The sequence below is a fragment of the Gekko japonicus genome, unplaced genomic scaffold (genome assembly GCF_001447785.1).
Source record: "Gekko japonicus isolate JY-2015 unplaced genomic scaffold, Gekko_japonicus_V1.1 scaffold2824, whole genome shotgun sequence".
Taxonomy (NCBI): Eukaryota; Metazoa; Chordata; class Lepidosauria; order Squamata; family Gekkonidae; genus Gekko; species Gekko japonicus.
In genome coordinates, this window is record NW_015169264.1 from 169,404 (window position 1) to 196,560 (window position 27,157).

The 27,157-nt window shown below is 46.7% G+C and overlaps 1 protein-coding gene across 1 annotated transcript in view; it reads right to left on the reverse strand.

The window, feature by feature from the left end:
• Positions 1-27,157, reverse strand: part of LOC107114924 (ubiquitin-conjugating enzyme E2 D2) — a 44,425-nt gene that overhangs the window by 4,148 nt on the left and 13,120 nt on the right. The window contains exons 2-5 of the mRNA XM_015416531.1: positions 15,930-15,993; positions 3,404-3,435; positions 3,248-3,325; positions 3,063-3,168 (exon numbers count right to left, since the gene is read on the reverse strand). Of these exons, the coding sequence (XP_015272017.1) occupies positions 3,063-3,168; positions 3,248-3,325; positions 3,404-3,435; positions 15,930-15,993 (280 nt within the window). The remainder of the gene's footprint in view (positions 1-3,062; positions 3,169-3,247; positions 3,326-3,403; positions 3,436-15,929; positions 15,994-27,157) is intronic.

The following is a 27,157-nucleotide window of genomic DNA, read 5'->3' on the forward strand; positions in this document are numbered from 1 at the left end:
GCAACGACTCTCACAAAATTTCAACGAGGTTCACAGGTATGACTGTTTTGTTCATTTTGAACTGGGATGCTTATCTGTGTCAAGCCGGACTTCTGGTACCTAAGGTGCAGATCAATTTCCCTATAGTCCCAGCTTTCTTTCCCTGACACACACATAAGTTTATGGACATCAATCTTGTGTCCTTCTACTTTCCACCCTTTTCTGGGCCAAGATACCTACACTTTCAAAACTGGTGGGGTGCCACCTTGTTGCACTTTAACCAGCAGTTTCCAGCCGTCTCGCCTCCTTTCTAGTTTATGTTATACATAGAAATCCCTTTCATACTAAAACCAGTGTGATATAGCGATTAGGGTGACAGACAAGGACCTGGGAGACGGGTTCAAATCACCACTGGGCCATGAAGCGCGGCGGGTGACCTTGGGCCTGTTGCACACTTCCGGCCTAACCTAACGGACATGTGGATAGAATGGAGGAGGAATAATGCATGCCGCCCTGTGCTCTTTGCAGAAAGGGCTGACCTTGACTGCAGTTATCGTATAAAGCAGGGGTGGCTTGGGAGCCACATGCGGCTCTTTCACACACATTGTTGGACCTGTTGGCCGCGTTCGACATGGTCGACCATCAGCTACTGGTCCACCGCCTCGCCGGCATTGGGATTCAGGGGCTTCCCTTGCAATGGCTCGTCTCCTTTCTCCAAGGCCAGGGATAAAGGGCCGTGCTAGGGGAATAGCTTTCCCAACGGCACTTGACTGTGGAGTGCCTCAGGGGGCTGTGCTAACCCTGATGCTGTTTAACATCTAACATGCGCCCCCTTGCCCAGATACATGGGCTGGGGTGTCATCAGTATGCTGATGACACCCAGCTCTATCTTGCTGTTGGGCAGCCGGTCCAACTCCAAACCGGAAGATCTCGACCGGGAGCTACAGGACATGGTTGGTTGACTTAGGCTGAGCCGGCTGAAACGGAACCCGTCGAAGACGGCGGTCCTGTGCCTGAGTCGGAGCAGACCAAGGGTAGGGATCCCCCTCCCGACCTTCGATGGGGCTCCGCTGGTGCCAGCGCTGGAGGTTAGGAGTTTGGGAGTGCTCCTGGATGCCTCCTTGACAATGGAGGCCCAGGTAGCAGCCACTGCCAAGTCGGCCTTTTATCATCTTCGGCTGGTTCCCTTCCTTGAACGCAACGACCTGACAACAGTGATCCATGCGATGGTCACCTCGAGGTTGGACTACTGTGATGCTCTCTACATGGGGCTGCCCTTATCGTAAATTCGGAAGCTACAGCTGGTGCAAAATGCTGCAGCCAGGCTGTTAATGGGCCTCCCAATGCGGGAGCACATCCAGCCTGTGCTGAAGGCATTGCACTGGCTACCGATAGCATACCGAGTTTGCTTTAAGGTGCTGGTTCTTACCGTTAAAGCCTTTTATGGCCAGGGACCTACATACCTGAGGGACCGCCTTTCCCCACATGCTCCCCAGAGAGCACTGCGATTAGGGTCTCAACATCGACTCACTCTTCCCAGGCCAAAGGGTGCCAAGCTGGCTACAACCAGGGCCAGGGCTTTCTTGGTGGTGGCTCCGCTCTGGTTGAATGAGCTCCCAGAGATCGGGGCCCTGTGGGACTTTATGCAGTTCCGCAGGGCTTGCAAGATGGAGCTGTTCTGCCAGGTGTTCAACTAGGAGCCGCCCCGGGGGAGAATGCCCTGCCCCTGGAAATCTTAAAGCAGCCTGAGCCACCCATATAATGTTAGATCGATATCGACCACTAGGACGGCATGGAAGTTGAGCGCCGTCTTAGACGTAATGTTAAACTGATATCTGTTATTGGAAATCGGATTATTATTGTTAGCACCTTTTAATATTGTTATTGTTATGGTCTTAAGATTGCTATTTTCTGCATTGTAATTTTTATGTTGTTGTAAGCCGCCCTATGTTTATGCTGTTGTAAACCTGCCAACCTAGCAGTTCGAAAGCAAGAAATTGCAAGTAGATAAATAGGTACCACTTCGGTGGGAAGGGAACAGCGTTCCGTGCGCCTTGGTGTCTAGTCATGCCGGCCACATGACCACGGAAACGTCTTCGGACAGCGCCGGCTCTTCGGCTTGGAAACGGAGATGAGCACCACAACCCTAGAGTCGGATTCGACTGGCTTTCGAGCAAGGGAGACCTTTACCTCTACCTTTTTAAGCCGCCCTGAGCCAGCCATGGCTGGGAGAGCAGGGTATACATATAATAAATAAATAAAAACTGTGTGGCTCTCGGCAAGGCGGCTGGGGAAGCGAAAGGGAGGCGTGCCTCCCCGATCGGTCTTCCCTTCCCCAACTAGTGTTCCCCTCCCTGGGTAGGCTTGAGTAGAGGTGGGATCAGAGAAAGAAGGCAACTTTAAATACGTTCTCAAACTACCCTCCATCAAGCCTACAGATATCATTGGACAAATAAATATCATTATCGATATCTGTTCTTACCCCCTTTGGTTTTATTTTTGGCAGTCTCATTTGATGTTAGTAAAAAGCAAATTTGTACATTTTTCAATTAAAAATGTGTGTAATATTTCTTCATGTCTCGTGGCGCTCAAACATCTGACGTTTATTCTGTGTGGCTCTTATGTTAAGCCAGTGCGGCCACCCCTGGAATAAAGATGCCCTGGGCTGAGTGCCTTTGTCCCTTCCACGGATGCTCTGAAGCCTGGGTGTGGCCAAATGGCAGGAGCCGAAGGGCTCTCAGACCAGGACTGGCAGCCTATGGCGCTTCACAAGCCAGGCGATTAGAATTAGCACTAGCCCATGAAGCCAGAGGGTACAGTTCAAATGATATTTTTACCGCTTCATTCCTCTTGAGTTTCTACTACCAGCAAATCAATGTTCTGAATTTTACCCACGGCACAGATCTGAAAGGAGGGGTTTTAGCAGCTGACTGTATTTCAATGACCTGTGTAGCTCTAAAATAGAACTGAGTATTGGCAGAGAACTGAACTGAAGAGGTACACACAAACACTCAAGAAGACCAAGGCCACCACTGTTAAGTATGCAACCAGTTCCAGATTAGCAGAAAGCAAAGCCAGTTTACCTTTTGAAATAGTTAATGCTGGAGACCACTGTGACCGTAGAATATCAAGACAAATACTGCCGTTACTGTTAATATTTGGATGGTAAATTCTCGTTGTAAATGCAACCTGCAAAAGATGGAAGTTCTCTAATGTAGACTTGTTTCCAGAAAAGATGTCAATCGTGCCAAGATTTAACAACACTCACCTTAGGTGGTTTGAAGGGGTAATCTGTTGGGAAGTGAATTGTCAAGAAGAACACCCCACCCTGATAGGGGCTGTCGTTCTGAAAAGAGAAAACTGGTTAGGAGAAAACGCAAGATGATTTTAGATGAACACCAATTAAGATTGGAGAGCTACTTACGGGTCCCATTATTGTGGCTTGCCAATGGAACACTGAAAGAGGAAGGAAAGAAAACAAGGCATTAGCTATTGTTTAACACAAAGCAAATGCATATCTGCAGTTAAGCTGTTGAGTGCCATCTGCCTCGGGAATTTCAGGCACTAATACTTCACTCTTGGCTCCTCTAGGAGGGATTCAGTATTTCAGTATAAAGGCGTGAGTTTATATAATCAACTCTGTCACCTGTCATGTGAAACACGAGCTTATGTGCCAACCACATGCATGGGATCCCAGAGCACCAGCCACATGTACAAGAATCACCACTGCCGTGGACATCAGAGGTTCCGAGTTCAAAAATACGTGTGTTTTTAACGCATCCCTTCGTTCCCCATCACTCCTTTTGTTCAGCATTGAGCATGCCAGCACAGTATCTTCTTGAGGAGGTACAAGCCTCACCTCCTTAGCAGAAAGGTCTATTACACGCTATTTCATCATACCTCTCATCAACGCAGAGCAACTCTGCGCCAGACTGCATTGCTCATTTATTTTGTGCGACGACTTCAGAGCCATGACAGCCTTTGATTGTACACCACACAATACATTTTACCTAGGTCCATTTCAGTCTAGTAGAGAGCAACCTCAGCGCGGCTACCTTTGGATTCTCAGCATGAAATTAGTGTGGCGTAATATCTCACACTGAAAAATTGCATTTGAAGTCTTCTTCACAGAACGCTCAGTCCATTGTCATCAAGCAGGCTCGTCACAGAAGTGCTGTAGTTATTCTGAACGCCTCAGATTATTTGGAAGAACAACAGTAGGATGGACCCTACCCTGCCCCTCTACTGAGCAAAGTTTCCTTACAAAAATGTTTAGGCCCCAATCTTTCCTTGTAGCTCAAGACGGAAGCCTTCCTCCAATCTGTTTTTTGTATTTTCCGTGTGTGTGTGTGTACGTGCACTTGGAAGTCATGGCGACCTCTGGTGACTGAACCCGACTAGGGGCCTGGAGGATATTCAGAGAGGTGGCTGGATAAAGCCTGCCCCTGGCTCTGGTATGTCAGGGAGGTCTCCCATCCAAGTACTCACCAGAGTTGAACCTGCTTAGCTTCCGAGATGTGATGAGACTCAGCTTGCCTGGGCTATCCAGGTCAGGGCGCCTTTCCTCCAAACTAAGGAGGCTTTCCCCAAACAAAGAGGCTCTTCCATTGCCTCTCGGCACTGGGACTGGGGGAGGGGGGGTGTCTCAGAGACTGGTGCTGGGGGGATTCCTGCTCTGTCCCATGGCCGTTGACCTGTGGGGTTCTGCAAGGTTCAATCTTAAGCCCTATGCTCTTTAATAACTACGTGAAGCCACTGGGAGGGGTCATCCGGAGGTCCGAGCTACAGTGTCAATATACTGATGGTACCCACCTCTACCTTCCTTTTCCACCTGTTTCCAAAGATGCTGTGATGTTAGGAACCCTTGCCTGGAGTCAGTAGTGGACTGGATGAAGGTGAACAAGGAGCCACTTAATCCTGACAAGATGGAGGTTCTGTGGATAAGCTGAAAGGTAGACCTGAGACTTGAGACGTCTCCTGTCTTGGATGGGGTTATACTCCCTTCGAAAAGTCAGGTTTGCAGCTTGGGAGTGCTACTTGACGTAGCGGTCACTTAAGAAAACCAGGCGGCTGCTGTGGTTTGGGGTGCATCTGCCCAGCTTTGGCCGGTGTGTCAGCTGTGTCTGTTCCTGGGACTGGACTACTGCAATGCATTCTACTTGGAGCTACCCGGGGAGGTGGCAGCTAGTGCAGAACACTGTGGCTACACTCCTGGTTGGGCCCAGTCATTGGGAGCACGTGACCCCAACATGACAGTAATTACACTGGCTACCAATCCATTCCTGACCCCAATTCAAGATGTGGCTCTTTACAGTCCTACACATCCTGGCGTACCTGAAGGATCAGCTGTCTTCTCCCATATGTTCCTGCCCAGGAATTAAGATCACCCGGAGAGGCCCCTCCTGACTATTCCATCAATCAAAGAAGCTGGTTTGGTGGGTACTGCCGTTTCAGTGGCAGGCCCTGACAGGGCTCTTTTTGTAGCAGGAACTCCTTTGCATATTAGGCGACACCCCCCCTAATGTAGCCAATCCTCCAAGAGCTTACAGGGCTCTTCTTACAGAGGCTACTATAAGCTCTTGGGACGACTGGCTACATTAGGAGTGTGTCGCCTAATATGCAAAGGAGTCCCTGCTACAAAAACAGCCCTGCACAATTATGGAACAAGCTCCACCGGGAGGTTCCCCTTGTCCCCCCCTTCAATCTTTAGGAGGCGGCTGAAGACAGTTTTATTTAGGATTGCATTTGGTTAACTTTATTAGCACTCCTTTTGATACTGTCCATGGAATTTTCTTGGCAAAAATACTGGAGTGGGTTGCCATTTCCTTCTCCAGGGGATCACGCTTGGTCTGAGTTCTCTGCTGTGGCCTGTCCGTCTTGGGTGGCCCTCCACGGCATAGCCCACAGCCTTATCGAACCACGCAAGCCCCCTCGCCACGACAAGGCAGTGGAGAAGACCCTGATGCTGGGAAAGACTGAAGGTCAAAGAAGACGGGGATGGCAAAGGATAAGATGGTTAGACAGTGTCATTGATGCAACGAACATGAAGTTGAGCAAACTTCAGAGGACGGCGGAAGATAGGAAGGCCTGGCGAGATCTGGTCCATGGGGTCGCGAAGAGTCGGACTCGACTGTGCGACTGAACAACAACAAAAATTAGCACTCCTGAGTTGTGAAGTTAAAATTTTGGTTTTTATGTTTTGAATGTATTTCATTCTGTGTATTTTGTAGGTGTTGTAAGCCGCCTCAAGCTACATAAGGAAAAAAGGCAGCTAATAATTTTTTTAAATAAACAAGAGCCACTTAGGTTGAAAGAAACTTCATCCCCCAGGATGAAGGACCACGACTGGGAGGACGGCTGGATCCACAGGAAGCGATGGGCTACCTGCCTCAGTGAGACAATATCAGTATGGGCTCAATCATCATTCAGGCGTTCAAATCCCCCCCCCCGCCCCCCTCGGGTTTCATCCCAAGGTAAAACTCTTTGGATTGGATTCTATGAACAAGTTCTGTGTACGCCAGACAGGAAGCAGGCTTTGCGGCTGTGAATCTTCCCCTAAAAACTCAATTTGCAGAAACTGAATGATTTCCCACAGACCCTTGCCCAAATGGAATTCTTAGTAGAAGAGGAAGCATGGACCAGTACACGTAACACTCATAGGAGTCCAAACCACAGGGTCTAATAATTAGTGGATTTTACACTACACCTTCCATATCGTAGTGGCAGTCTCGCATTCCAGCTACAAGTTATAAGATTCACGCCATCGAGGCTTAATGAAGTAACGCCCTATAGCAGTATTTCCCAGAAAGAACCAAGACAGACTTTATTTATTAGTGTGGGAAAATGGGAAGACTTATCACCAATGTTCCCTCTAAGCTGTGGAGTCTTGTGAGCAAAAATTCTACTCTGTGAGCTACTGGCATTAAAGTTGTGAGCGAGCAATTTGGCTACTGCATAAATCAGTGTGCTCTGGAGCTATCTTTCCTGAGCTAAGACAAAAATCTGTGAGCCAGAGACTAAAAAACTGTGAGCTAGCTCACACTAACTCAGCTTAGAGGGAAAACTGCTTATCACTATTTACACATTTTGATGGTTCTTTTTTGATTTGGTCACTGGCAAAAAAAAAAAAACTACTGCCAGTTTAAAAATCAGTTTTGTTTTCAGACCAAAGGTAATGCCACAAGGAGCTATTTAGCCATTTCACATAAGGGACTGAAGAAGGGGAAGTTTCAGATCATAGGGGTGGCATATCATGTTAGCCTGATTATTATTTTCAAGTACCTTGATTTGAGTATCAGGCAGGTAAACCATATTCAACTTAATTTAAAACAGTGGTTTGTATGTACTAAAAACTGTTACCGTAAACTTTACAGAAAGAATGGCACTGGGTTGGATTCAGCCAACTTTTTCACTCACTCATCGAATTCCCCTCCTTGCCGCAGCCCTCACCCCACCTACCTTTTGGCCACACAAATCCCAGTACAACCTTTTTAGTGGTCAGAGGGAAACTTCTCCCAATCTCCCCACGTGAAAAGACGGCTGGAGCACTCCCACCCACATTGCATATCAGACAATTTGCCATTTTAAAAGTTTCTTTGGTTTTAAAAGACTTATATTTTGCACAGCAGAATCACCACCGGGCAAAGAAGCTCAGAGCTTTGAGGTATAGAAGGTACTCGACACATGCAGTTCAGAAAGGTGCATGTCAGGCCCAAAAAAGACTGCTGTGAAGTGTGAAATAAGACACAAAAACATCATCCACCTTTGACAAGGCCAAATAAAGCCATGATGCACAGAGGACAGCAATTCATGGCTGATAATGTAAAATCCCAGGGAGGGGAGGAAAAAAACACACCCAAGGCAGTGCTCCCTCTAAGACGAGTTACGTGTTTTTTAGCCTGTGTCAGGTTCAACAGCAAGTAAATCTCCACACACGTTTCCAGAGAAGCGTTATGCTTTATTAGACTACAGGTCCGTTGCCAAGCTCTACAGGGATATTGTTGGGAATGACAATGGGGCGGGTGCATCAATACATATAACATGATGCTAAGCAAATAAAATCCAAGCGCGCGCGCAGGAATTCTCCCGGCGGGAATTACATAATGAATGGGAGAGTCTCCGTGCCTCATGACAGCAGAAATATTCACACCAACAGTGGAACGCAAGCCCTCCCTCCTTCTCAAGGTAAGTCAGATAACCCAGTCCGGCAGTGCCAGTTCGCACGGTCTCATGAGCACCTCCCTATCGCTGTTTACAGCAAGTGAGCAGTGCAAGCGAGCAAGCATGCACAGTCGCGCCACAGGCAGGAAAGGACAAACACAAATGAAACATGGCAGCTAGCTGACATTCTGTCCCCTCAAAAACAAATCAACCCCCTCCCGGGGTGGCCTGGAGACTTACGCAAAAGGTCAGGGCCCGAACATCTTTACCCTCCACCCATTCCCGATGCTGGGGACCCCAATGCATTCATTCCACCAGATAATACAATCATCCACGCTTCATTTTAGAGTCCAGAATGTCTGAGATTTCATAATGTTCTTCACCGTCCACCAGGATGGGGAAGGGGGCACTGTCGATTCCGGCCGCCATTGGTTAGTTTCTGGACAGGGTTTCAACAAGCTGAAATGGAAAATTGGATGGATATGCTTTAGATTCTTAGGCAAGTCCGATTCTACTGTCACCTCATTAATCAACCTTACAATTTTAAAATGACCAATGTATTTCCATGCCAACTTCCGACAGGACTGAGAAAGTCGCAGATTCTTTGTGGACAGATATACACAATCTCCAGGATTCCGAACCCAACTCTCCACCCGTTTCTTGTCAGCCTGGTGCTTGTAAGCTGCCTTGGCCATGTTCAATGTCTCACATATCTTTGGCCATGAGTCCCTTAATGTTTTACACCACTCGGATGCCTCACCCCCATTCCCGGGCGTCAAGGTTAGAAAGGGAATCGGGGGGGGCTGTCATAGCTTAGTGCAGCTTTGAACGGTGACACCCCTGCGGACGAGTGGTAAGCATTATTATAACAAAATTCAGCTAAAGTCAGTAAGTCCACCCAATTGTCTTGTTGAAAGTTTGTGAAGCACCGTATTGTTCCAGGGTTTGACTGACCCGTTTCGATTGTCCATCAGTCTCTGGGTGGTAGCCGCTGCTCAGCCCCCATTCTATCCCCATAAGTCCCATGACCTCCCCCCAGAATTTTGAAATAAATTGGGAGCCCCTATCCATTATTATTTTGGTAGGCAACATGTGAAGTCTGAAAACATGTTTGAGAAATGCTTTAGCCAATGCTCGTGGTGTCGGCAAACTGGGGAATGGAATGAAATGGGCTTGCTTGGCGAAGAAATCCACGACTACCCAAATTACCGTCATGGACTTGCTAGGGGGTAAGTCCGTGATGAAATCCATGGAAATCACCTCCCACGGCCTGCTGGGGGTCGGTAATGGCTTCAATAATCCGGGGGGTTTCCCCTTACGGGGTTTACACATGTTGCAAGTTTGGCAGGAGTGTACATACAGAGATAAATCCTTGCGCATGTGCGGCCACCAGAACTGGTGCTGTAGGAGATGCAGTGATTTTACAAAACCTGTATGGCCAGCCGGCTTAGATCCATGTACCAGGCCCATTACCTCCCCCCGCAAAAGTCTCGGAACAAAGAGCTTTTCTTCTTTATACCAGCATCCATTCCCTCCTTGCACCAAGTCCCCCGCCACCTTCACCTCCTGTCTGTCAAACTTCGAAAAGGCGGTGGCAAACTTGGTTTCCCATCCCCCGGGAGGGGGGGTAGGGTTCGTTTAGCTTGCCCCCTTGTTGTCACCGCTCCGCCCAATTGAGAAGGCGTGAACATGGAATCGAGGACCTCCTCGCGTCGGCTTTCGTGCTGCAAGAGGCGGGACAAGGCATCCACAAGATAGTTCGATTTGCCTGGGAAATGGTGTAGGGTGAACCGAAACTTAGAGAAGAAATCAGCCCACTGAAGTTGTTTGGCGTTTAGGTTTCGGGGGGTACGGAGGACCCCGAGATTTTTGTGATCTGTCCACTCTTTGTCCCAGACCAACCAATTACGTTCGGTGTCAGTGAATTTGCGAGACACATAAGCTAGGGGATGGAGTTTGCCGTCCACCCCCTCTTGCAGGATCGCACCACCCATAGCCACATCTGAAGCGTCAGTTTGTACCACAAATTTCTTTGTTTCATCTGGGTGCCCCAACACTGGTTCCGTGGTGAAAAGAGCTTTTAATTTATCGAACGCCTCTTGGCACTCAGGGGTCCAAAGCAGCTTAGCTCCCGGCTTAGCAGCCTCTGGTCCCTTCCCCCGTGATTTCAGTAAGTCAGTAAGGGGCAAGCTCACTTGAGCAAAGTTCGGCAGAAAATTTCTATGGAAATTGGCAAACCCTAGGAAGCTTTGAAGTTGCCAGCGAGTTTTAGGGGCCTCCCACCCCAAAACGTCCTTTACCTTTCCCCGGTCCATTTCTATGCCGCGGGGTGAATGTGATAACCCAGAAAGTCCATTTCTTTTTTTTTTTAGTAAACAAATTTTATTTTCTCAGGAATACAACATATAAAACATTTCATTCTATCAATTGTCTACCCCATTCCCAGTTCCTCCCCTCCCTCCAATGGCTTCCCACAATGCTTCCACCCCTGCTCCAAATTACTTCATATCATCAACAATATCAGTTTTTCATCATTACAATCTAAAGATAACATCGTTTGACTTAATATTGATCTAAACATATTAAGTTTTGTTTCACATCCCAGTTCTTTTCCAGATAAATTTTAAAATCATTCCATTCTCCAAAAAACTCATCGTCTTCTTTGTTATTCAGTTTTTTTGTAATCTTATCCATTTGTGCCATGAACAGAACTTTTTGTATCCATTCTTCAACCTCTGGTACCTTTTCCGTCTTCCAAAACTGAGCATAAATCATTCTCGCTGTCACTATCAGGTACCAGAGTAAAGTTTTTTTAGTCGTATTGACTTCTTCCATTTTGAGTCCCAAAAGCAGAATTTCCGGTGCTTTTTTAAAAGAACATTTCAGTATTTTTTGCATTTCATTGTGGACTTTTGTCCAAAAGTCTCAGCTCCACTTTCTCCCAGGGGCTCACCACATAGAGCTTCCCTTTGGGCATTTTTTGCCCCAGCAACAATTCAATTGCATAGTCTGAGTTGCAGTGGGGGGGGGGGGGAAGCTCGTTGGCTTCTTCTTCAGCAAATACTCAAGCTAGGTCTCTATACTCCCGAGGGATCTTGGCAAGTTCCTCAGTAGCTAAACATGCCCGAATTTGGTCACTGTCAGGAGCTACACCCCACTTCGTGTTCCACACACGGCGTTGGCATTTGGGGGAGATGAACTTGACAATCCTGTCGACCCACAAAATATATGGATCATGCCCATGGAGCCACGGGTTTCCCAACGCTCCGGCGCTTGTCACCTTCTTTCCCCCCCGATCCTCTTGCCTCCCCCGATGGACAGTTGGCTGCAAAATGGCCTCGCTCCCCACATCTTAGGCAGAGTCCCTGTTTCATCCGTTGCTCTCTGACCGACGGTAACTGCGGGGTGCACTTCGCCTTGGGGTGGGGGGTTGCCGGTGCCCTCCCAGCCGCTACCGCGTTATCCAACTGCATAGTGCGCAGTCGGCTTTCAGCGCTCTCCACCTCTTGCATGCAGGCCGCCAAGGTTCTTGGGTCTCAGGTCCACATGACTGAGTTCCGAATGTCCATATTCAGCCCTAACCGGTACTGTTGTGCGAACACTGGGTTGGACCAGTCCTGGATTTTGGCCGCTTGCCGGTGGAACTCAGTTGAGTATTCCCGAACAGATAACTTGCCTTGTTTAAACGTGCGGAGGAACGCTTATGCCTTCCTGCCCACAGTGCGGTCCTCGAACCGGGCTCTCAGCGCCCACATAAATGCATCCACGCTCCCCAATTCCACAACCTCCAGGTTGTGGAGGCCCACATACCAGCTAGTCGTCGTACCCCGCAAGCGGGAAGAAATTAAATCCACTTGTTGCTCCTCATCAGGGAAGAGATGTGCCCAGCGCTCAATGAACTTCATTTACCCGCACAATAAAAAAGGAGAGGTTCTCCGGGTCGTCATCAAAAGTCATGTCAAGTAAGTCCTTTGGCCACGGCATGGCTGGCGGGAGTAGGGGGCCAGCAGGCTGGCCTGGGTGCAGTGGTGGCCGCAGCAGAGGGGGAGGAGGAAGAGAGGGAGGAGATGGGTGAGGGACTGGCTGGCCCAGGCCCAGAGCCGGTGCAGGGATGGGGATTGTGAGGGGGACCTGTGGAATGGCCAGTTGGGTCTGCACCACATGGGCCACGATCCCCGGAAGATTCTGGAGCAGTTGCCCCATGTCCCGTATTATAGTGCGACAGTCCAGTTCCAGGCTATCCAGCCTCCCATCCACGTCCCTCCCCGGACTCAACGAAGTTCTTGATGGGAACGTGATGGGTCTACCCGGAGTCATCCGAAAGCTCCCTGAGCTCGACCAGGGGTCAAAAATACTGTCCCAACTCCCCGGCATCAACCAGTTAGTTTGCGTGGAGTCTCCCGAATGCTGGCCCCAGTCTCTGTCTTTGCGGTGGTAGGTCACCCCCTTTCCCAAATGCACGGGGATGAACAATACTGCTGACCGAGGTGTGGCCCCTCCATTCGTTGACACTGGCCCTCCTGAGCTCGCTGTCGTCCATGGGGCCGTCGTCACGGGCGCCCCCGTTCACGAAGTCATCGGGGTGGGTACTACCGGTGCTGTCGTGGTCGGGGCTGTGGTGGGCAACGTTGTAGGTGGCTGTGGTGGGCACCGTCACTGGCACCACTGTGGTAGTCTGTGTAGGCACCGACGTGGTGGTCGGAGTAGTCACCAGCGTGGTTGTCGGGGTAACCCCTGCCCGCGCGTCACTCATCTCGTTCAGGAGAGAATCAGTCTGATGGGGTAAAGAAGATTCCTAACAATTTTTGTCAGGTTCAACAGCAGGTAAATCTCCACACACGTTTCCAGGGAAGCGTTATGCTTTATTAGACTACAGGTCCGTTGCCATGCTCTACAGGGATATTGTTAGGAATGACAATGGGGCCGGTGCATCAATACATATAACATGATGCTGCAAGTGGCTAAGCAAATGAAATCCAAGCATGTGCACGGGGGAATTCTCCCGGCGGGAGATTACATAATGAACGGGAGAGTCTCCGTGCCTCATAAGAGCAGAAATATTCACACCAACAGTGGAACGCAAGCCCTCCCGCCTTCTCAAGGTTAGTCAGATAACCCAGTCTGGCAGTGACAGTTCGCACGGTCTCAGGAGCATCTCCCTATCGCTGTTTACAGCAAGCGAGCAGTGCAAGCAAGCAAGCATGCACAGTCGCGCCACGGGCAGGAAAGGACAAATACAAATGAAACATGGCAGCTAGCTGACAGCCTGCGGCTCACACATTTTGTCTCCGCTCAGGAAGGAGGGCTCCAGAGCAAATTGATTTATGCAGCAGCCAAGTCACTCACTCACTACTTTAATGCCAGCAGCTCACAAAGTAGAATTTTTGCTCACAAGACTCCCCACAGAGGGAACATTGCTCCAAGGTCTTTTGTCCCAGTTTTTCCAATAAAAACATTAGAAAAATCCAGGGAACACTTTGGGGGGGGGGCGGGGGAGACGACTCCTGTGAAATCTTCTCTCTTTTAGAATGAGTGAAATGCTTAAGGTAAGTTTTTTCACATGCAAAAATGTGAAGCATGAAAAAAACAAACCCTGGGAACAAAAAACAGTTATACTGCAGATATAAGACATACAGTATTTACAATATTTTTTAATTTAATCATAAATAATTCTGGCAACAATAGGCCATAAGGAGTTTAATGATAATACACTATTAAAGAGTTCAGAGTTATGAAGTTTAGCTTAATATCCAAACATGCTGGTACTCTTAGCTATTCTACAAGTTTCTGTCCAAACAATATACTTCCCTTTTGTTTAGTACAGAATCTGGTTTCTAGCTTCTACTCTTATTTGTTCCTATCCTTCAGATGCCACAAGGTGCAGCAATCTGTAGCTTATTCTCTGGTATTGCATATCCTTGCGATTTTTCTTATAGAAATTGTACTTATACTTTTAAATTCCATAACTATACTACTAAATTGTACAACTGCATATCCTAATTAAGTTACAAACAATCCATTTTATGTTGTTAAATCACTTCTGACTAATGGACCAGGCCATTCAGCATAACTGCCGCTCCACTGATATGGAATCCCTGTACTTAGACAGAAGCATCGTTATGTCACTGAACAGTGTAACTAGTTTCTCTCAATGATCAAAATCTCTTTCTCTAGAGAGGCATATAAAACATGATTATCAAAAACCACCATTTATTGCATGGTCAACAGACCTTTAAAATACAAGCATTAAAACACAACACAGCAATTACTATAATTTTCATTTACAGGATGATTTCATCATCTGGGACCATATCTCAGTGGCTATGTTAAAAACATTGCTACTTCTGTGCCGGATGTTCAGCCACATGCACTACAATCCCAAACACATTTTCTTACTCCCTACTATATCTGTTTAGGATTGCACCCTTAGAATGACAAAAATATGAAAATGTTTGGTACCTGAGGAACTCATGAAGGAGAATGTTTATTCCATACTATTATCACTGCTACAAAAGACTGGGAGTATTAATATTCATGTGTTTTTTTTACAGTGATTATGAATGTTACTGAAGTACTCAATAAGTTGTGGGGTTTTTTTAAATTCAGTAGTGGTATTTTGTATGTCTTGTAGAGTATGGGAGAAAGGGTTAGAAGATCTACAGATGCAAAAGCCTGAAAAAAATTGAGGGAAGTTCTCCCATCTCAGATTTTTTGGAAAAACCAGAAACGGTTGACTTTTCAAATGTGTAAGATACAATCTTATAACGTATCAATTCCTGTATATACCACAGACATGCAACGTATTTTCAAATCTTTATTTACTTCCTTCATAGTAATATTAACAAAACACCATAATAACACATTATTGAAGGGTTCTATGATATAAAGTCTAACCATATACAAATATGCAGCCAGTCCTATTTAGTATACGATTGCTGTCCAAATACAATCTCTCTTTAGTTTTCTATGAAAGTTGTCTGTACTGATCTTTTCCCCCCGACCCCTCAGATGGCAAAACCTAAGATACATGGGTTAAGGTAATATATGGTGCAGCAGTTTGCAGTTATCGATCAAGTACTGGGCATATTCACAATATGGCTTGTAGAAAATCAAGGCATTTATACTTCTAAATTGAATAAATATGCTATGCAGTACATAAAACCATACTGTGTTATAAATCATGAATGTCACCGCTATTAAAGCAGTAAAAGTAAGTTGATAATGAAGTATTGGATATATTTAAATTTTCTCCAAAAATTTCTATTTCTCTCCCCCCCCCCAAAAAAAAATGGTTCTCTCCCCCAATGGCTTCATAACTTCTGAAATTTTTGCTTAAGATTAGGGTCACCACCTCTGAGTTTGGAAATACCTGGAAAATTCGGGGGTGGAGACTGGAGAGGGTAGAGTTTGGGGAGGAGAGATACCTAAGCAAGGTATAATTCCATAAAGTTCTCCCCTCCAGAGCAGCAATTTTCTCCAGGGAAACTGATCTGGGTCACCTGGAGGATGGTAACCCTAGTCTACGATAGATTCCCCCATTATGTTCCTTTGCTGCAAGAACATTTGTGCAGCTGTCCGGCATTCCTGCATTGATGCAACAGGGTCTTGTGCCAGCAGAAAGATCCTTGAGGCAGAGAACATTGAGGCAGAATGTAAAGATCCACTCAGCACTGATATTCCCTGAGTCTGGCTGATTTAAAACCATAACCCCAGTTTTATGTACATTAGGTCAGCTGTTCCCTTTGCCAAAGAAGGGCTCATACGGCCTTTGCCACGTCACGGGTACTTACTGTCATCTCCAACAGGGCCTGCGGAACACTGTGCCGGAGGATCACGTGCCAGATCATTCAATTCCTATCAAACAAAACAAACAACGCCAGGGTCAATTCAAACCACAGCCACATGACCTGCCCACTGTTGTCATGAAGACAAGGAGCCACTACAGCTTTGTTTGGAAAAAATAAGGTATAACCGCAAATTAAATATCGACAACAGTTAAGAGATAACATTCCTTCTACCTAAATATAAATTCAGATTTTTTTTAAAAACCCACAAACAGCTCAATTTTTCAGAAATAAAATTCCAATTTATCATTGAGGAACAGCTTTATTTGCTTATATTTGGTAGCTCTACCTTGTTTCCAATTACTATATAAAAACTCTTGAAGGTGTCACTATTGTGTGAGCGAACATGTGTCTTGAGGACAGGTCCTGCACTACAGTGGACTGATGAATGATTGTGGAGCCAAGCTGGCTGCAGAATAAAGACAACTGAGCCCGGGGCTACCATTTTTGTACAGGAGGGAGGGTGGGGGGCTATGCCATTCTGTTGCCTGTCTTATTTGTGCTTCTGTCTTGCCCAGAATCAGCTGGGAGCTGGTGGACTGCTTCACAGGTTGCTGCAATCGTTTGGCTGAACACTTAGCATATAAAATCTCTCACATCTGCTCCAACTTGGACTCGGACATTAGCAGTGACCAGACTGGATGACTCCAAGGGTGCTGATTTGTCCAGTTGCATGGGATGCTTTTCAACCTGACCAGTCCAAAGATGTGAACGGGATTCTTGGGAGGTTGAGACTTGCCACCTGCTTGTACCACCTTTGCCCTGCCTGGCTGCTTAAACCTGCCGGGGGGCAGGTGGACAGCTGGGAGAAAGTAAATGGTTATCTGAATCCATTCCAATCTGCTTTTAGGCCTGATCACGGGACTGAAATGGCACTGGTCAGCCTGGTGCATGACGTGCACCAAGAAATGAACCAGGGGAGGGGGTGGCGGTGCAACCCTGTTAACTCCCCTCAACCTGGGTTGCCACCAACATGTGGACAACACTCAGCTCTATCTCATAACCCCAGCAGACCCCATGGAGGCTATGGAAACCAGTTTTGGGATAGATGAGTGCTAACAAACTAGAACTTAATTCCAACAAAACAGACACGCTACTGGTGAGAAGGTCCAACCCAGAAACTGGGATATCTCCTGATCTGGAGTTGCACTCCCCCTGAAGGAGGAGGTTTATACCTTGGGGGTGCTGCCGGACATGAGCCTCCTATTACATAAACAGGGAGCAGTAGTGCCTTTCACCAGCTTCGGCCCTTACTGAGGAGTAAAGGTGCTGCCACTGCGGTACGTATCCTGGTAATAGCTAGACTAGTTTACTGCAATGCCCTCTAGATGGGGCTGCCCTTCAAGACTGTCTGGAAGCCACAGATGGTACAGAACGCTGCAGTCAGAATGTTGAGTGGAATGGGTTGCAGGGGGGCGTATCGTTCCAGTTTCCAGGCTCAATCCAAGGTTGATGTTTGAAGCCCTGTATGACTTGAGGCCACCCAGTTCCATATGAACCTACCCATCCACTCGGGTCATCCTTGGAGGCCCCACATTGGGTACCCCTGCCACCTGGGGCTAGATGGGTAGCAACCTGAGGCAGAGGCCTTCTGAGCAGCACCACCAAAATTCTGGAATTCCCTCCCCAGGGAGGTTCATCTGTCTCCCTCTTTGTCTTTTTTGTTTGGTGTTACTGGCCCTCCTTCCTGGTTGGTTGTGCTGTTACGTGTGTTTATGTTTTTACTGAATTCTTTTAAGCATTTTATTTATACACACACAGACACACGAAAGAAGAAGAGATTGGATTTATACCCTGCCCTTCACTACCCAAAGGTGTCTCAGAGCTTACAAACTCCTTTCCCTTCTCCTCCCCACAATAGACACCCCGTGAGGTGGGTGGGGCTGAGAGAGGTCTGACAGAAACTGCTCTTTTTCAAGAACAGCTCTTATCAGAACTACGGCTTGCCCAAGGTCATCCAGCCAGGTGCACATGGAGGAGTGGGGAATCAAACCCGGTTCTCCCAGATTAGAGTCCGTGCACTTAACCACTACACCAAACTGGCTCTTTTAATGTCTTAAATGTTTTAATGTTGAAATGTTCTAATATCTGCAGCCCCGGGGACCCTACCTGGGTGGGAAAGTGGCACAGAAATGCTTAATATGCACACAAATATAAACATACAGAACCGTGGACATACAGAACTAACACTTCAGGCTGACTTCCAACGACACTGAACATTAGTCAACAAGATCTGCAAAGACTTCTTGGATGTCCATCACACCCCCTTAGTTACTTGCTTGTAACGAAATGTTTCCTCCGGTACTTATTTGCTTTGGAGCAAGCCCGTTCTAAATGTACAAGTTTGCAAAGTGATGATAATTTCTATCAATTGTGTGCACCCTAAGAGGAATTTTATATCATTGCATCAGTGACACACTGATACTATCGATTTAGGGGGAGCCATTCTCTGTCCCGACCAGATGGGAGCTGCAGCCCTGGGAGTTTGGGCTCTTTGTGATCCCTTTGCAGTGGGTAGAGGAGAAAGCGCTGCTCTGGGGGTCTCTCAAAGCTTCCCAGCCCCGTAGCAACTCACCGCCACACCCACGTGCTGGGGCTTCTCCAGCCACTTATCAGCCCAGTGGATGTGGCAGAAGCAGTGGCAGCTGGAGCCCTGGCTCCTCCCCGGCACACAGCTCCGGAGGCTCCTCCCACCTCCCCTCTCGCAGTGAGCAGAACACCCTCTGCCGAGCGAGCACAGCCCCGGCCAGGCCACCGACTCAAGCAGGATTTCCCCCAGCTTATTTTTAGCTGGAAGGCAGCACCAGCCAGACTCCCAGAGAAAGCACACAGTGCCGGTTTGCAAAACCCTGGACCACATCTTGGTGCACGGCGGAGCCTCCACGGTCGGGCATGGCTCATTTACTCAGGAGTAAATAAAGTCCTTGGGAAGTACCCCTGCAGCCAAGGAGAGCTGAGGGGGCAGTCAGGCGGCAGGGCTGCCTCCTCTTTGGCTCTCCTCGGAGGAGAGTCACTCGGGGTGACATAAGCCCCCCCCCCAATCCCAAAGCCCCCTGCTGGGCTATGGGGTGGCCACTGAGCAAAGTTTAAAGCTTCTCTCCAGCTTCAGAAGGTCCTACGGCAGGATACACGTCAATTTCAAAGTCAAGATAGGTTTCTATTAAGACAGAGCAGCCCAATTGCCAAACTATTACTTGCTACACGGCTTCAGATGCGCCAGCTTAATTGCGCAACCTTTGTGATGCTGCGCATTTTAAATATGGCTTCTTCTTAAACTTCTGTCACTGAAATTTACACTGCTCTTCTAAGAATAAGTCCCAGATCTCCTTCATTATACGATTCTTGAAATAAAGGCCAGAATCATTAAGCTACAGAGCAGGCAATTTATCATTACAATTCTGAATAAGACGTTGACTGCCTCCAACAGGTGGAACAACGGTGTCTCCCCCCCACCCCAACAAAAAGAGACCAGCCAGGACTCTTTGAGGACAGACCACGTCTTCAGTACTTAGTAAAAGTCAATGCGGCAACAGAGGGTTAAGACAATTCTTTACATAAAGTTCTTAAGTTACTTGTATGCTAAAATGTGCACTATCGTTCTGATGAAGTGGCCTTTAACTCATGAATGCTTATGCTGGAATAAATGTTAGGGTTTTTTAAGGTGCTACTGGAATCCTGCTTTGTTTTGCTGCTCCAGACCAACACAGCTACCCATCTGGAATGATAACGCTCTTTATTCATGTTTTTATTCATACCCCACTTGTCTCTCTAATCAGGACCCAGAGCAGTTTTATCACATTATTCTTCCTCCCTCCAGCTTTTCCCCAAAAACGACTGAGGTTAGGGTTCGGCCAAGGGATGTGACAGGCCCAAGGCCACCCAGTAAGCTTCCACGACACAGAAGGGATTCAAACTGGTTGTCCCAGGTCCTTGTCTGATACCCAAGCCTAACAATGCCCAGTGCCTTGGGAACCACAGGTGGCTCTCTGTCACTTGTAGCTCTTTGGAGCACCTTTGCCCCGTGCTTCAGAAAGTAGGTACGGCCCTCGGCCAGGGGAGTCTGTGGGTGGTGGCTGGTTCCCTCTTTGACAAAGCTGCTGCTGCTACAGGAAAGGGCAGGGCTATTTTTGGGCAGGAACGCACAGAAACGGAGTTCCGGCTGGCTCCCAAGTTGGCCACACCCAGCAGGAACTCATTAGCATAATAGGCCACACCCAGTGCCAGGAACTCATTAGGACTGGCTACATTAGGGGGGTGTGACCTAACATGCAAAGGAGTTCCTGCTCCAAAAAAAGCCCTGGGTTTTAACAACAAGCAAGGTAAACAGAATAACAAGCAAAAGGTGGGTGTGGCTGGATGACCACACTTCTGGTAACACGGGGGTGTGGCCTAATATGCTAATGAGTTCCTGCTGGGCTTTTTCTACAAAAAAAGCCCTGGGAAAGGGTAAGCAGTGAGTCAACCTGAGGTGCAAGCCTCACATCAGGGATGAAAGTAAACGTGGCTCTTGTGGTTGGTGGTAGTAGTGGATGCAGCTCTTGCTGAGTCACAACCAGAGTACCACTGATCTAGCCACTTCAGCACACGGGCAAATACTGTCTGCTGATGGTTAGTTACTAATTTTGGATTCTGCTTTGGGGATAGATGTTTGTTTTGGGCTTTTGGGGGATAATGCCCGTTTTTAATTTTAAGCTGCTGTTTGTAGCTTCTTGTCCTCTTATCACATTTTAGTCTACAGGTGGCTTTTGAGCAGGTTTTAAAGTGTTAAGTGTTAACTGAACCTTCTTTTGCTTGTGAATTGCTCTGATTTTAGACTGAAAAAATGCATAAAATGCTTTAACAACAAAAAGTGGGATTTCCGTCCAGCACCTAACATCTAATGCCTTACCTTAAGGCAGACTCAACGTGAAACTTCCCCCTATTTTCTGTGGAACCTGGCAAAAGAACTTTCTGGTAATTCTAAAGAAAAACTGCCCCACTGTTACAAAAAGCTGAAGTCATCTTGGGGTACAACCAGATGCTCAGGGGTGCCACCTAGGCCTGCCTCTTCACCTGAAAAAGCGGGAGACACCTCCAGTTCCATCTGTGAAAAGCCACTATATTGCCAGATTGGAGCAACAAGTAGAGTTTTCCTCACAGCAGACATTTGGTGGTGTTACGTGGAACAAAAGGAACACCTATCAGGGGGGCATCCCGTACTCCAGGAGCAGACGAAACTGCTTTCACGGCTGACGCATTAGCCAAACTCTCACTGTGCACCTGTTTCTTTAACTGTCTGGCACCTACATAGCTTGGACTGGAGGAAGGAGAACAACAGAAAGAGTGCAGGTGGTAACGGGTTGATCCCCAAAAGGGGTACCTTGATACTAAGACAAGACAATGTCATATGAAAGCACACAGAATGCCTTCTCAGTGACCAGTGAAATGGCAGTATGGTGAGGTTAGGGGCCTGTGTTGGCACTTGATTATTTCCAGCACTGTAGAAAACTAGATGCTAACTACCATCTTGTGAGGAGCTGCGGTGGCTCAAGTGGTTAAGACGCTGAACTCTAGGCTGTGGAAGGTCAGTAGGTTCAGCAGTTCGAGACCCGGGTGCCGCAAGACGGAGTGAGCTCCCGTCTCTAGTTCCAGCTCCTGCCAAACTAGCAGTTTGAAAGCAAGAAATTGCAAGTAGATGAATAGGTACCCCTTAGGTGGGAAGGTAACAGCGTTCCGTGCGCCTTGGTGTTTAGTCATGCCGGCCACATGACCACGGAAACGTCTTCGGACAGCGCTGGCTCTTCGGCTTGGAAACGGAGATGAGCACCGCAACCCTAGAGTCGGATTCGACTGGCTTTCGAGCAAGGGAACCTTTACCTTTACCATCTTGTGACCGTGGAAACCTTCTGAAGAACCGGCAGTGGACCGAGATTATCCTTCTGCAGCCGACTACAGGAAGACTGGATGGGAGCTCCCTTCCAGAGAGGGTTCACCAGCTGAAAAGTGATTCGTCATCAGTACAGGTTGTGCTCCTCATTAGGATGGGCTCCTTCCCATTTGTCTGGCTGATGGCTCTTTGTTAAGGGAAGTCATGGAACAGTGTCCATCTGCCTTGATCAGGAAAGCAAGAATAACAACTCAAATAGAAACTCAACCACTCATGGAGAAGGGAGGGCTGATTGGTTAGCTCTTGTCTTGAAGGTTGGCCAGGAGGAATAACCCTCTACAGGAAGCTGCCCACTGAATAATACTTCTATCTCAGCCAGCATGACAGCACTATCATCATCCTATCCCAAACCCTATCCAGAGTGATGTGGATTTCCCCCCTAGTTCTGATGCCTGACATTCCCGGGGACTAATCGGGTAGCCACATTGCAACTGATAATGAAGCTCAAGACAATGCATCCTCCTGGACTGAATCAAGACCTAGGTTTCTTGCCTTACTTATTTCTCCATGCCTACTATCACTCTGCATATCACACCTAATTGCTATTGTCATTTGGCACCTGAAGCCATTCCACCCTCCAAGATACAAAGACAGATGGACTCACATCCTAGCTACATCTGAAGATGTGAGCAATGACTCACTAAAGTTCATACCCTGCCACACATTTTGTCAGTCTTTAATGTGCTACTGGACTCCTGCTCTTTTCTCCAGGGGATATAAGTATGCACTGAAAACAATGGAAGTCAAAAATGTTAAACTTGGGCTGGATCGTGCCCTAATTTTCCACCTCACAGAGAAACACAGTCCAACCCTCACTTCTTACAAAAAAAATCTGGGTATTTAGTCATCAAGCAAGTGATATTATTTACTGTCCTTACCTGTACATAAATTTCTTAATTTCTTAATATCACAATTTCTCCCCTAAACACTTATAAATGGTGTATTGTAAAAGCATGCTGGGTGCTTGAGGATTTTTACTTTCTCTCACATGAAATAAGGCTGCAAATATTTTAGCAGCTTTTCTGGCTGCAAATATTTTAATGGCTACAACAACCAGTTTGTATTAAACCATAATCATGAACATGAAAACATCATTTTGATACAAGATCAATGGCAAAGAATCAGCAAATAATAAAACGCATGCAATGCAGCAAACATAAAGCAATGAACAGAGATTAAGATGATGGACAAGAAAAGTACAACCCTCCTCCAACAGGCAGGCAAGTTACTGGGACGCAATCAGCCTGCTTGCGTATCCTGCACACCTGCAGGCACAATTTGGCAACTTTGTGGGTTATCTCCTGAGAGGAGCGCGCAAGGAGATGGACAGATCTTCCTGGTGTGGTTGACAGAACTGACAGAACTGGAGCAATATACTGATGTCAAATGTCATTATAGAATAAGCAATGCAGCAGAACATGTTCAATAGACTCTACTTTCCCCTTCCCTAGCTGCTGGGCCCGGGTCCTTCATGGAAAGTGAGCAGGAACATCAACACAATTCAGTACAGGTTTGACTTAATGACAGACTGTTGGTTTTACTAAACTGCTAAGTTTCTTTCTTTCTTTTGCTGTCAACTTACAGCTGACTTATGACCAGGGGTCATTTCCTGCAGGAGCGCACAGGAGCGGAGCTCCGGCAGTAAAGAGCCCAGGGGGCGGGCACATGCAACAAGCCTCACCCCCTGCTCCTAGCGGCCCACAGTCAGAGCAAGAAGCAGCCAGGTAAGTTGCAGAGCCCCCCCCCCCGGCCCAAAACAGTCCAGTGGCACCTTTAAGACCAAGTTTTATTCAGGTACAAGCTCTCCCTCCTCTGTGAGGACAGATCTGCACGTTTCTCCCCCCCCCCCAATACCTAGCAACCCAAAACCGTCCAGTGGAGCCTGAGCGATGGGGGTTGCCTTCTGACACACTTCCGGTCATGTCAGGGAGTGTGGCATATGCAAATAAGTTATGCTAATGAGTTATGCTAATGAGCTCCTGCACATCTTTTTCTACGAAATGACCTCTGCTTATGACGATCCCGTAGGGTTTTCAAGGCAAGAGACATTCAAAGGTGGTTTGCCATTGCCTGCCTCTGTGTAGAAAGCCTGGTATTCCTTCACGGATACACTAGCCAGGGCCAACCCTGCTTAGCTTCCAAGATCTGAAAAGATCAGGCTAGGGCCCCAAGTTTCTCTCTCTCACATCATTGCTCCAACAGGCTATAAAAAGCCACGAGTCATAAGTTCTCTGAACTATTAAACTGTTCTTGTAGCCAAGCTGCATTGGTATATAGCACCTGAAGAATTACCAACACAATTTCCTACCAATATCAAGGATATCAAGAATCTGGGATGTATGATGAATGTAAAACTACGCCTATCTGGATTATAGCACAAAAGACTAAAAATGATGGCAGACTGTTGACACTTGACAGGTGTCAGCAGTTGTCACCAATTTAAAAACTCTCAATTAATTTAGTTGAATCTGCACGTGAACAGATTCAACTTGCGCGCTTTTCTTTCAGCTGTATCAGATAATTGCAAGTTGTACAGTGGCTGCTTGAAGAATGCTTGATCAAGCTTGCAACTTCCCCCCCTTGATTCTATAAGCTAGTGGTGCAAGGAAGACTCTATATACTGGGCTATAAGCGCTTTGGGAAGGTGATCTAAACCCCAGTGAGAAAATATCAGATTTCCCACTCAGTATATTTTTGTTGGTATTAAAGAATCCATACAACTTTTCTATTTAACCATAAAGAGCTAATATGTCTATAAACCTTGTACAAGCTTAGGAAAGCAATATCTGTATTAGGCATGCATACTATTAGAGGCAAGCTTTGCAAATTAAACAGGGAGAGCTATTAAAAATACATACACCTGGGGCTCAACAAATCCCAGGTGTCAGCTTGCCATGGCGCCTAGAAACTTCACTGTGGTGCTTAGTATTAGAAAATTAAAACACAAAAGCCCAAAGATGAAAATGAGACTGGCTTCTAAAGATTTAGGGCAGGGTCCAAAAGCCAGAGAAAATTTATCAAGGTTTGTATAGATCCCACCGTTCCTGCCATTTCTGAGGGTTTAAAGCAGCACTCACTGCAGTTTCAAAGGATTTTCAAAATAAACTAAGAAGAACATAAGAGAAGCCAATGTTGGATCAGGCCAATGGCCCATCCAGTCCCAACACTCTGTCACACAGTGGCCAAAAATATCATGTAACAAGATACAAACAGGGGTCACAGTATACAGAAACATGCCAAAAAACAGGAAATCACTGTGATCAATGACAATGACACATATAATAAAATTTTACATTGAAACAAAGTCCAACTATTTATTTACTCAATATTACATTAAAAACAGAGTCCAACTTATTCATTTCCCTCTCATTACTCAATGAGTACACCGGTTTTTACACTCATTTCATTATCTTCCTCAAGAGTAATCCATGAAGTTCTTATGGAGTTGGAAGGTGTTTTCTTCTATGAATTAACAGTTCCATTGCATTTCTTAAGTAGGAGCAAGCCAATAAATTGAATGTCTATTTGTAGCAAACAGTCCATGATTTTGTGTGGCAAAAGCCTACTTTAAAATTGGCTGGCATATGCTCTCCATTTGACATTATAGGCCAAAAGCTCTCTATGAAGTGAATGCATGGGAGTTGGAAGGTGTTTTCTAAAGCTATCCTGTAAAAAGCACATAGAAAAGGAGTAGAAACATGAAGCTGTGTGTAGTAATATTGTTATCAATTATAACTACAATTTTAACCTACTTACAGTTCCATTGCATGTTCTAAAGTAGGAGCAGGCCAATCATGTTTACTCGTAGCAGACGGTCCATAATTTTATGTGGCAACAAGCCTACTTTCACCTGCCCCAGCCTGAGAGTTCCTATCTATACCTTGTGGCTCATAGCCACTGATGGACTTCTGCTCCATATGTTTATCCAATTCCCTCTTGAAGCCGTCCGTGCTTGTAGCCGCCACCACCTCCTTTGGCAGTGAATTCCATGTGTTAATCACTCAGGGTGAAGAAGTACTTCCTTTAATCCATTCTAAACTGACTGCTCAGCAATTTCATTTAGTGCCCACGAGATCTTGTACTGTGAGAAAGGGAGAAAAGTACTTCTTTCTCGACCTGCTCTGTCCCATGCATAATCTCATAAACCTCGATCATGTCACCCCTCAGCTGTCATTTCTCCAAGCTAAACAGCCCCAAGCGCTTTAACCTTTCTTCTTAGGGAAAGTGTTCCAACTCTTTTATCATTCTAGTTGCCCTTTTCTGCACTTTTCCCAATGCTATAATATCCTTTCTAAGGTGTGGTGACCAGAATTGTACATAGTATTCCAAATGAATTTGGTTTCTTACTCACACATTTTCAATACACTTACCAATTAGGACTTTGTTCCCTGAAGAAGAGCTGGTTTTTGTACCCTGCTTTTCTCTACCCTGAGGAGTCTCAAAGCGGCATACAATCGCCTTCCCTTCCTCTCCCCACACCAAGCACCTTGTGAGAAGTGTTCCCTCTAAGCTGAGTTAGAGTGAGCTAGCTCACAGTTTTTTTATCCTCCAGCTCACACATTTTTGTCTCAGCTCAGGAAGGATGGCTCCAGAGCAAACTAATTAATGCAGGAGCCAAATGGCTTGCTCACAACTTTAATGCCAGTTGTTCACAAAGTAGAATTTTTGCTCACGAGACTCCACAGCTTAGAGGGAACATTGCTTGTGAGGTAGGTGGGACTGAGATAGTTCTGAGAGAACTGTGACTGGCCCACGGTCACCCAGCAGGCTTCATGGAGAAGAGGAGTCGGAAATCAAACCCGGCTCTCCAAATCAGAGTCCACTGCTTTTAACCACTACACCACACTGGTATAACACTTCACTGGCTTTTTAAAATTTAAACTATGGACAGACTTATGTTAAAGACCAAACTGAACAATTATGAAGTGAGTGAAAAATGCAGAATCCTTGACCACAGCCCTAAACTCCAACATGAAGACTGTTCTTCATACCTAAGATTCAACTGGCCAGCCCATATCACAATCATGCAAAAATTGGACCACACATCCACAAGGCAGTGGTTTCTACATGCTCCCCAGATATGGAGAAAAGTATGAGCAGGCGATGTTTGTGCTTCTTCCCACCCATTACACCCCAAAACAAAAATATGTCCTGGTGATTTCCATGCCCTCTCCCCATCCATTATACCCCCAAATGCCCCCTGAAATGTTGTTCCTAGGGGTGGGAAGGGGGTAATCAGCAGAAATCA